General features: G+C 47.6%; 1 protein-coding gene across 1 annotated transcript in view; it reads right to left on the bottom strand.

Annotated features, from left to right (window-relative positions):
• The window catches only part of PPP1R16A (protein phosphatase 1 regulatory subunit 16A), a 91,734-nt gene that overhangs the window by 51,403 nt on the left and 28,183 nt on the right, over positions 1-12,148 (bottom strand). The window contains exon 2 of the mRNA XM_063450932.1: positions 5,498-5,568. Within this exon, the coding sequence (XP_063307002.1) occupies positions 5,498-5,568 (71 nt within the window). The remainder of the gene's footprint in view (positions 1-5,497; positions 5,569-12,148) is intronic.

Raw genomic sequence — 12,148 nt, 5'->3', positions numbered from 1 at the left:
CCGAGGTAAGTAAAACTAAAACCTCCATAAAACTCTCGAACCCCTGAACCGATCTGGGTGATTTTTTAGTATGTTGCTCCCCCAGATCGGGGCTATCAGGGGATGTTGGATGTATGAATGTAGGATATGTTTTGGGGGTATTTCCAGAAAAGTATGAAAAGTATGTGTAACGGATCACCTGGTACCCCGACCGGATACCTCCGTTAAAGGATGCTCCTAGTGCTTCCTGAGGACTCCAAGCACTCTGGCAGACACCACAATCACCGAATCCGAGAAACCTTTTAAATTCTCCCAAGCATATGAATGCTGTAGACCATTGAATAGGAACCATACGAATAGGCTTGTACCCCTAGCAGTCAACTGGAACAGCATGCAATAAATCCTTCCCCCAATAATGAGACGACACATCACTTTGAGGGTAAAACAGGAACTCTGGACTGGCTCATCCAGCCTGGCTTTTATTACACTAATACACATACAGGCCACACCCAGGGGGAGGCATAAAATAACCAATCACATACATGGTTCAGCCCACACATCCCCTCCCCTCAGATAACATTAAACTCAATTATACAGTACACACTTTTCCCCAATTCCTGGATGTACCCCAAAAACAGGGGGTATACCTTTAAATCCAGCATCGCTGGATAGCCCTTATTCAGAGGGACAACATATTCAAAATTCAAGTCATTCGGATGAACGGTTCGTGAGATATGGGGTTCCAAAGATTTGACCGACCGCATGGGTAAAGTATCCGAAAACAGTTCCATGCATTTTGGCCCTGCGGTCGGTCACAAACAAGGGAATGAAAACAGGCGAATTTCCTGTGTTATAGAGCCTGGAGAGGGTTTGAATGAATTCCCTTGTTTGTGGGGTTCTTTCTACCGAACGGCGGGTCATTCGGTAGTTTCTATCCGAATTTCTGGAAGTATGGAGGTCTCAGCGGTGTTTGCCTAGTCAAGTGTCCGATTTTAGTTCCAGACACTCGACGGCAAAACACCGCTGTTCGGTAGCTTAAGATGGCCGCCGCCACGTGTTTGTTTCCCGAATGGCGGCCACCCAGAGGACAAAGAATACATTACACTGATTGCCAATTACCCGTTTGCAACATTGTTGCAAACGGTAATTGGAGGCACACTTAGTCCTGGGTGGTCTGGTTGTTCGGTAGTTTCCCTCAATATAATGAATGGAGTGATTCTACCGAACAATCAGCTGAATGCTGCATACATATCCCAGGTTAAACTTAACACACAAATACACATATAATATTACAGGCAGTACACTAGAATATGTAGCACAGTCTTAAAGGGACAGTAGTCCCAAAAGTCCCAATATGTCCATAGATGCTGTTAAAAGGGCCAGTAGCAGCAATATACAGTACAATATGCCCCAAATAACCCAGGGGCCATAGTCAGTAGGTAGGAGGCTAGCAAACAGGCTTCTCCAGGGCCCAGTGGCGAGGTTGGTTTCGCCACATTTCTCCCCTTTTCCAAACATACTAACAGGGTACCTGACCTCTTGCCGGTCAGTGCCCTTGTTAGTCCAGCAGCCCACCCACAAAACAGAAACAGCAGTACAGTCCACCCACAATGAATGGTTACTACACCTGAGTAATGGAAAAACTTGTCCAGGTCCAGGTGCCTCACCCCGGCTGTGTGGGGGACTGGTAGGCTGTTTTGGTGGGTTGCTGAGTGGGCAGAGACCAGCGGTACTCTGCCCTGGTGCCAGCACTACTACAGGAGTAGTCTGGTTGGAGCCTGGTTGCTGGAGACCGACTGTCTCCCCTTTAGCTGCGCAGCTCTGCTGCTGGAGACCGACTGTCTCCCCTTGAGTTACACCGCTCTGCTGCTGGAGACCGACTGTCTCCCCTTTAGTTACACAGCTCTGCTGCTGGAGACAGACTGTCTTCCCTTTGGCTAAACAGCCCTGTTGTGGGGGGGCAGGACCGACCGTCCCTACCCCCTGTGCTGGAAGTGCAGAGACCACGGTCCCATCTGCACAGGTGTGGGGCTTACAGTCTCCCCCTGGTACATTAAGCTGCCGCTGGGGAGAGGTGGTAACCAGCTCCTCTCCCATTAGAACACTCTGCCCATTGATGATCTGCCGCTGGGGAGAGGTGGTAACAATCTCCTCTCCCATTAGAACACTCTGCCCATTGATGATCTGCCGCTGGGGAGAGGAGGTAACAATCTCCTCTCCCATGCCTACTTTCAGTCTTTGTGGAGGGAGACCGACTGTCTCTCCTCCCAATTCAGTGTCCTGCTGCTGGGGAATAGAGACTGGGCTCTCTATTCCCAAAAAATCACGCTGCTGCTGGGGGGTAGGACCAACTACCTCTGCCCCCTGTAACTCAGCCTTCCGCTGGGGAGGGAGGACGCTGCTCTCCTCTCCCTGCACTTCACACTGCCTTCCCGGCATATCACTCTGCTGCTGGGGGGTAGGACCAACTACCTCTGCCCCCTGTAACTCAGCCTGCCGCTGGGGAATGGAGACTGGGCTCCCAATTCCCAACAAATCACACTGCCGCTGGGGAGGGAGGACGGCCCCTTCAGCTCCCTGTAGCTTGGGCGCAGAGACCACGGTCCCATCTGCGCTGGTGTGGGGCTTACTGTCTCCCCTTGGTGTGCTAAGCTGCCGCTGGGGAGAGGGGGTAACAAACTCCTCTCCCTTACACACTTTCAGCCGCTGGGGAGCAGGGCTGACCCTCTGTACTCCCTGTAGGCAGGGCGCAGAGACCACGGTCCCATCTGCGCTGGTGAGGGGCTTACTGTCTCCCCTTGGTGAGCTGTGCTGCCGCTGGGGAGAGGGAATAACAAACTCCTCTCCCTTACACACCTTCAACCGCTGGGGAGAGGGGATAACAGGCTCCTCTCCCTGCACCGTAGACTGCCGCTGGGGAGCAAGAACGGCACCTTCAGCTCCCTGTAACGCACACTGCCGCTGGGGATCTGGGCCGACTGCCCAGCATCCCTGTAGGGCCGGTAGAGAGACCGCAGTCCCATCTCCACCTGCCATCGGTGGGTCTTCCCAGGACCAATCCGTGAGGCCCCTCAACCTTTGTGAGTAAGGGCCACCTGCTTCCCCACCTGGCAACTCTGGCTGCTGCTGGGGATCTGGGCCGGTTGCCCAGCATCCCGGTGGAGAGACCTTGGTCCCATCTCTACCTGCCTGTTGTGGTTCCTCACAGGACCAGTCTATGAGGACCCCCACTTCGGGTTCCTCCCGCCGCCTCAGGGAAAGACGGCTAACCTCCTCGGATGCAGCCTCTACTCGGCTGCTGTAACGCTCCTGCTGCTGAGCATACTTCCTCTCTTTCGCCAACCGGAATTCTCGGTCCAGCCTTATGTTTCGCTCAGCCATGACCTGGTTCCAGATCACCCGGCGTGTCTCCATGGGTATATCATCCCCATACTCGGCCACTCGCTGCCTCACCTCGGCCAGCCAATCATCTCCAGAGCCAGAACCTCCCATACTTGTCTGCTCCCAGGGGCGCTGCACGACTGCTAGCGTTGCCCTCAATTTGTAAATCCAAACAGTGTCTCTGAGCTGCTTTACCTCACACTAGGACGCCATCCCACCGCTTGCCACCAATGTAACGGATCACCTGGCACCCCGACTTGGTACCTCCGTTAATGGATGCTCCTAGTGCTTCCTGAGGACTCCAAGCACTCTGGCAGACACCACAATCACCGAATCCGAGAAACCTTTTAAATTCTCCCAAGCATATGAATGCTGTAGACCATTGAATAGGAACCATACGAATAGGCTTGTACTCCTAGCAGTCAACTGGAACAGCATGCAATAAATCCTTCCCCCCAATAATGAGACGACACATCACTTTGAGGGTAAAACAGGAACTCTGGACTGGCTCATCCAGCCTGGCTTTTATTACACTAATCCACATACAGGCCACACCCAGGGGGAGGCATAAAATAACCAATCACATACATGGTTCAGCCCACACATCCCCTCCCCTCAGATAACATTAAACTCAATTATACAGTACACACTTTTCCCCAATTCCTGGATGTACCCCAAAAACAGGGGGTATACCTTTAAATCCAGCATCGCTGGATAGCCCTTATTCAGAGGGACAACATATTCAAAATTCAAGTCATTCGGATGAACGGTTCGTGAGATATGGGGTTCCAAAGATTTGACCGACCGCATGGGTAAAGTATCCGAAAACAGTTCCATGCATTTTGGCCCTGCGGTCGGTCACAAACAAGGGAATGAAAACAGGCGAATTTCCTGTGTTATAGAGCCTGGAGAGGGTTTGAATGAATTCCCTTGTTTGTGGGGTTCTTTCTACCGAACGGCGGGTCATTCGGTAGTTTCTATCCGAATTTCTGGAAGTATGGAGGTCTCAGCGGTGTTTGCCTAGTCAAGTGTCCGATTTTAGTTCCAGACACTCGACGGCAAAACACCGCTGTTCGGTAGCTTAAGATGGCCGCCGCCACGTTTTTGTTTCCCGAATGGCGGCCACCCAGAGGACAAAGAATACATTACACTGATTGCCAATTACCCGTTTGCAACATTGTTGCAAACTGTAATTGGAGGCACACTTAGTACTGGGTGGTCTGGTTGTTCGGTAGTTTCCCTCAATATAATGAATGGAGTGATTCTACCGAACAATCAGCTGAATGCTGCATACATATCCCAGGTTAAACTTAACACACAAATACACATATAATATTACAGGCAGTACACTAGAATATGTAGCACAGTCTTAAAGGGACAGTAGTCCCAAAAGTCCCAATATGTCCATAGATGCTGTTAAAAGGGCCAGTAGCAGCAATATACAGTACAATATGCCCCAAATAACCCAGGGGCCATAGTCAGTAGGTAGGAGGCTAGCAAACAGGCTTCTCCAGGGCCCAGTGGCGAGGTTGGTTTCGCCACAGTATGATTTTTCTGTTTTGGGATAATTGAGTTGATACCGTAATGAACTCAATTATCCCCTGAGCAGGGGGGAGGGAATGTGTGTAATGTATGGGAGTGTCTTATGACCTGACTCTGTGTTTATTGGTGGATGTATATTTTTATCGGTGCCCCACAAGGTCCACCTGGGTGATAACCTTTGGGGCAAAACCTGCATAAAAGGCCAGCCCGGCCATTAAAAGTTCAGTTCTGCTACTAATAGTGAGTGTCGTCCAGTTATTGGGAAGGGTGATGGGATATATTATTATGGCTGCTGTCTTAAAGTTTCCAGCCTGTTCCTGAGTAGCTGTTGGAGTAACCAGCGGAGAAGAAGCCCTGCTACCACTGCTCTCCGCTACAAGTGTAATTAATACAGTTTTAGCATTTAATGTACTAGTTATTGAGAATATTAATAATGCATGGCTGGCAGGGAACACTGTAAAATAGTGAGGTACAATAAACCTGGCCGCTCTGAATGCACCCTCCACCCCGAACCAGGCTAAATGCAATGAGTACATAAATCAGCGTGGTGTATGATAGCACCTTTCACATTATGTAAAGTAAGTAAAGAGCTCACCTGATGCAGCGCCGTCAGACCGTCCTCGTTAAACAGATTAGGGCTGAATCCACTCTGCAGTAACTGGCGTACTGGAAAAGACATGGCATCAGTTAATAGGTGGGAAACTCTTAGGGTCACACAGACTTCTAGGCTTTTTAGGCAAAAAAGACTCTACACGTTAAGAGGGGGATTTGTGGGGTAACTTACATTAGGGGGTCTGGGATTACAGGTCAAGTAAAGGAAATTTGGTTGCACCAAAAGACAGCCAAATACAGCTGATATAACCTTTTGTGAAATGCTGAATGTGTTTCCCATAAACTTCAGTTATTTTAACCAAAGCTGACTGTAGCGGAGCGGCAATATTAAATCCCACGATCTCCGCTGGTATTAAAGGTAAATCCACAGTCAGCGCTGAAAAGTAAGGCAATGTCCCAAATCCCCCAGTAACCGGACGAAACACAGTTCTGGGAGTCAACTGAGGTCTTTATTCACAGCTTCCAGTATTTATGCAAGTCCCCATGCAAGGGGTTTCCTTACTGACATAGCAGGGGTAATACAGTAGGGGACTACATGGGGGACTTAACATTCTGGACATTTCTCCCATCAGGCACTGCTGCACAAGAGGGATACTCCCACTGGAATACACCATTAAGTGGATTATCCCTCCGTGCAGCAGAACCGTCATTTTACATTTAAAAATTCACCATTCGTACAATATTCATGTGATTCTGACGAACGGACGTTCTGTAGATAGCTGGGGTCTTAGTGCACATTTCGTGAGAGTATCGCTCAGATCCCAGCTAAAACAACCGAACGCCGCACGAAATACACATTACTATTAAAATCGTCTGAAAGTACCGAACACCGATGGGGAACCACAATAGGAGAAGACAGGAGCTCCCGAACTGCCTGAAAGTACAGCGGTGTTCGTGCCGTCGAGTGGGCGTTTTCAGTTCCACTCGACGACAAAACACCGCTGGGGGAGACAAAGGATCCAAGATGGCCGACCGCCGCGTGGTCGGTAGTCGAACGACGGCCACCCAGGAAAGCACTTAACTACCGATTGCAACAATGTTGCAATCTGGTAATTGGTGCCACACGACCCTCAGTGTGTGGGCTTGGGTTCGGTACTTAGTTCGTTTCACGAACAGCCGGTAAAGTTGCTATTCGTGAAACAACCATGTAAATGCTAGCGGCATTCGGCTGCTAGCATACGAATACTATAGGAATACAGGCAATCATACAGTTCAATACAGAATGCAAAGTACATTCAAACACAATATGGCAGCAGTGTTTAGGACAACCTTTACAGACACAGTTCTATAGTCAGAAGTGGCTATGTTTGCCACACTGACAACCCAATCGTGTTTACACCCTGTTCCAAATTATTATGCAAATGTTACTTTTCTCATTTACCTAAATAATTGATGTAAATAACAGTCAGCATAATTCTCATGTTATCAACTATTAAGAGTACAATTCAAATTTTATTGAACAAACCTCCTGATGATAACAGTATTTTTTTTAAACATAAAAAAACTTACAATGCACTGTTCCAAATTATTACGCACAGTAAGTTTCAAAACACGTTATAGGCTGTAAAGAACTGAACATTGTCATGTGTTGGGTTTGCAGCATATTTACTGAAATCAAAAGCTATTTAAATCAAACTTATAACAACATTTTAACTTATTAAACATTTTAACAGGTCACGTTACATTTTAACATAGGACCCCTTATTTGATAGCAGCTTCACAAGTCTTGCATCCATTGAACTTGTGAGTTTTTGGACAGTTTCTGCTTGAATTTGTTTGCTAGATGTCAGAATAGCCTCCCAGAGCTGCTGTTTGGATGTAAACTGCCTCCCACCCTCATAGATCTTTTGCTTGAGGATGCTCCAAAGGTTCTCAATAGGATTGAGGTCAGGGGAGGATGGAGGCCACACCATGAGTTTCCTTTTATCCTTATAGCAGCCATTGATGCAGAGGTATTCTTTGCAGCATGAGATGGTGCATTGTCATGCATGAAGATGATTTTATTACGGAAAGCATAGTTCTTCCTTCTGTACCAGGGAAGAAAGTGGTCAGTCAGAAACTACACCTTCGGGGACCCTAAAGGGGCCGACCAGCTCTCTTCCCATGATTCTGGCCCAAAAAAAGGCTCCACCACCGCCTTGCTGACGTCGCAGCCTTGTTGGAATAGGGTGGCCGTCCACTAACCATCCATCTGGACCATCCAGGGTTGCACGGCACTCATCAGTGAACAGGACTGTTTGAAAATTAGTCTTCATGTATTTTTGTGCCCAATGCAGCCGTTTCTGCTTGTGAGCATTGGTTAGTGGTGGCCGAATCGAAGGTTTATGCACAGTTGCAAAACTCTGGAGGACTCTACACCTTGATGTCCGTGGGACTCCAGAGGCACCAGCAGCTTCAAATATCTGTTTGCTGCTATGTAATGGTATTTTAGCAGCTGCTCTCTTGATCCGATGCATGGATCTGGCAGAAATCTTCCTCAATGTGCCTTTATCTGCACGAACCCGTCTGTGCTCTGAATCAGCCACAAATCTCTTAATAGTGCGATGATCACGCTTAAGTTTTCGTGAAATATCTAATGTTTTCATACCTCGTCCAAGGCATTGAACTATTTCACTCTTTTCGGCAGCAGAGAGATCCTCTTTCTTCCCCATATTGCATGAAAATGGTGTTCTGCTTAATAATGTGGAATACTCTCCTTGAGAGTTACGTGTTCTGATGTCTGTGTATTAAGAGGTGAGAGGTAGGTGCCCTGATGTCTGTGTATTAGGAGGGGGTGAGCGGTACGTGCCCTGATGTCTGTGTATTAGGAGGGGGTGAGCGGTACGTGCCCTGATGTCTGTGTATTAGGAGGGGGTGAGCGGTACGTGCCCTGATGTCTGTGTATTAGGAGGGGCTGAGCGGTACGTGCCATGATGTCTGTGTATTAGGAGGGGGTGAGCGGTACGTGCCATGATGTCTGTGTATTAGGAGGGGGTGAGCGGTACGTGCCCTGATGTCTGTGTATTAGGAGGGGGTGAGCGGTACGTGCCCTGATGTCTGTGTATTAGGAGGGGGTGAGCGGTACGTGCCCTGATGTCTGTGTATTAGGAGGGGGTGAGCGGTACGTGCCCTGATGTCTGTGTATTAGGAGGGGGTGAGCGGTACGTGCCCTGATGTCTGTGTATTAGGAGTGGGTGAGCGGTACGTGCCCTGATGTCTGTGTATTAGGAGTGGGTGAGCGGTACGTGCCCTGATGTCTGTGTATTAGGAGGGGGTGAGCAGTATGGGTCCTTATGCCTGTGTATTAGGAGGGGGTGAGAGGTACGTGTCCTGATGTCTGTGTATTAGGAGGGGGTGAGCGGTACGTGTCCTGATGTCTGTGTATTAGGAGGGGGTGAACGGTACGTGTCCTGATGTCTGTGTATTAGGAGGAGGTGAGAGGTAGGTGTCCTGATGTCTGTGTATTAGGAGGAGGTGAGAGGTAGGTGTCCTGATGTCTGTGTATTAGGAGGAGGTGAGAGGTAGGTGTCCTGATGTCTGTGTATTAGGAGGAGGTGAGAGGTAGGTGTCCTGATGTCTGTGTATTAGGAGGAGGTGAGAGGTACGTGTCCTGATGTCTGTGTATTAGGAGGAGGTGAGAGGTACGTGTCCTGATGTCTGTGTATTAGGAGGAGGTGAGAGGTAGGTGTCCTGATGTCTGTGTATTAGGAGGAGGTGAGAGGTACGTGTCCTGATGTCTGTGTATTAGGAGGAGGTGAGAGGTAGGTGTCCTGATGTCTGTGTATTAGGAGGGGATGAGCGGTACGTGTCCTGATGTCTGTGTATTAGGAGGAGGTGAGAGGTACGTTTCCTGATGTCTGTGTATTAGGAGAAGGTGGGAGGTAGGTGTCGTGATGTCTGTGTATTTGGAGGAGGTGGGAGGTAAGTATCCTGATGTCTGTGTATTAGGAGGAGGTGAGAGGTCCACTTCCTGATGTCTGTGTATTAGGAGGAGGTGAGAGGTACGTGTCCTGATGTCTGTGTATTAGGAGGAGGTGAGAGGTAGGTGTCCTGATGTCTGTGTATTAGGAGGGGGTGAGAGGTAGGTGTCCTGATGTCTGTGTATTAGGAGGAGGTGAGAGGTACGTGTCCTGATGTCTGTGTATTAGGAGGAGGGGAGAGGTACGTGCCCTGATGTCTGTGTATTAGGAGGAAGTGAGAGGTAGGTTCCTGATGTCTGTGTATTAGGAGGGGGTGAGAGGTAGGTGTCCTGATGTCTGTGTATTAGGAGGAGGTGAGAGGTACGTGTCCTGATGTCTGTGTATTAGGAGGAGGTGAGAGGTAAGTATTCTGTCCTAGGAGGGGGGCAGAGGGGATGGAAGGGAGCTGGAAGCTATATGCCACAATGGCTTACAGAGACTCCACAATGAAAACGCATGCACACAGATAAAACACATGCAGACAGGAGGTGAACTAGTGAAGAAAAGTGTGGGTTCAGAGTGTAATGAGGGGGTGCTTATTCTCTCCTGTATATGTGAGGGTATTTATACATTTTCTCAGCATTCTGGATTCTCTCATTATGTGTTTGGGAAATGATCTGACGGGTGCGGCTGCTCCCAATATAAAACCTGCCTCGGGCAGTGACACGTGACCCTTACAGCCCATTAATCCCCCGTGTCATGTAACCTCCGTGGGACCTGCAGGATGTCACGTGAGGCCAAGAGAACATGTCACACGTTTTCATTCATTCACATTAGTAATTTGCATGAAAACACCTGCGAAGCTGCCACCATTAAAAAAACTCTGAAGCAGGAAACATCCAGACATTATTCCTTATCCCTCTCTGTCACTAGGCCAAAAAAACACTAGTATGACATGGCAGTATGTATAGTAACGTTACTCCTTATCGCTCTATATGATAAGCCTGCAGTATAGTGTGAAATGGCAGTATGTATAGTATCGTTACTCCTTATCGCTCTATATGATAAGCCTGCAGTATAGTGCGACATGGCAGTATGTATAGTATCGTTACTCCTTATCGCTCTATATGATAAGCCTGCAGTATAGTGCGACATGGCAGTATGTATAGTATCGTTACTCCATATCGCTCTATATGATAAGCCTGCAGTATAGTGTGAAATGGCAGTATGTATAGTATCGTTACTCCTTATCGCTCTATATGATAAGCCTGCAGTATAGTGCGACATGGCAGTATGTATAGTAACGTTACTCCTTATCGCTCTATATGATAAGCCCGCAGTATAGTGCGACATGGCAGTATGTATAGTATCGTTACTCCTTATCGCTCTATATGATAAGCCTGCAGAGTATAGTGCGACATGGCAGTATGTATAGTATCGTTACTCCTTATCGCTCTATATGATAAGCCTGCAGTATAGTGCGACATGGCAGTATGTATAGTAACGTTACTCCTTATCGCTCTATATGATAAGCCTGCAGTATAGTGCGACATGGCAGTATGTATAGTATCGTTACTCCTTATCACTCTATATGATAAGCCTGCAGTATAGTGTGACATGGCAGTATGTATAGTAACGTTACTCCTTATCGCTCTATATGATAAGCCCGCAGTATAGTGCGACATGGCAGTATGTATAGTAACGTTACTCCTTATCGCTCTATATGATAAGCCTGCAGTATAGTGCGACATGGCAGTATGTATAGTAACGTTACTCCTTATCGCTCTATATGATAAGCCTGCAGTATAGTGCGACATGGCAGTATGTATAGTAACGTTACTCCTTATCGCTCTATATGATAAGCCTGCAGTATAGTGCGACATGGCAGTATGTATAGTATCGTTACTCCTTATCGCTCTATATGATAAGCCTGCAGTATAGTGCGACATGGCAGTATGTATAGTAACGTTACTCCTTATCGCTCTATATGATAAGCCTGCAGTATAGTGCGACATGGCAGTATGTATAGTAACGTTACTCCTTATCGCTCTATATGATAAGCCTGCAGTATAGTGCGACATGGCAGTATGTATAGTAACGTTACTCCTTATCGCTCTATATGATAAGCCCGCAGTATAGTGCGACATGGCAGTATGTATAGTAACGTTACTCCTTATCGCTCTATATGATAAGCCCGCAGTATAGTGCGACATGGCAGTATGTATAGTATCGTTACTCCTTATCGCTCTATATGATAAGCCTGCAGTATAGTGCGACATGGCAGTATGTATAGTAACGTTACTCCTTATCGCTCTATATGATAAGCCTGCAGTATAGTGCGACATGGCAGTATGTATAGTATCGTTACTCCTTATCGCTCTATATGATAAGCCTGCAGTATAGTGCGACATGGCAGTATGTATAGTATCGTTACTCCTTATCGCTCTATATGATAAGCCTGCAGTATAGTGCGACATGGCAGTATGTATAGTAACGTTACTCCTTATCGCTCTATATGATAAGCCTGCAGTATAGTGCGACATGGCAGTATGTATAGTATCGTTACTCCTTATCGCTCTATATGATAAGCCTGCAGTATAGTGTGACATGGCAGTATGTATAGTATCGTTACTCCTTATCGCTCTATATGATAAGCCTGCAGTATAGTGTGACATGGCAGTATGTATAGTAACGTTACTCCTTATCGCTCTATATGATAAGCCTGCAGTATAGTGTGACATGGCAGTATGTATAGT

The sequence above is a fragment of the Pelobates fuscus genome, chromosome 4, assembly GCF_036172605.1.
Source record: "Pelobates fuscus isolate aPelFus1 chromosome 4, aPelFus1.pri, whole genome shotgun sequence".
Classification (NCBI taxonomy): domain Eukaryota; kingdom Metazoa; phylum Chordata; class Amphibia; order Anura; family Pelobatidae; genus Pelobates; species Pelobates fuscus.
This window is presented reverse-complemented; position numbering and strand designations above follow the sequence as displayed.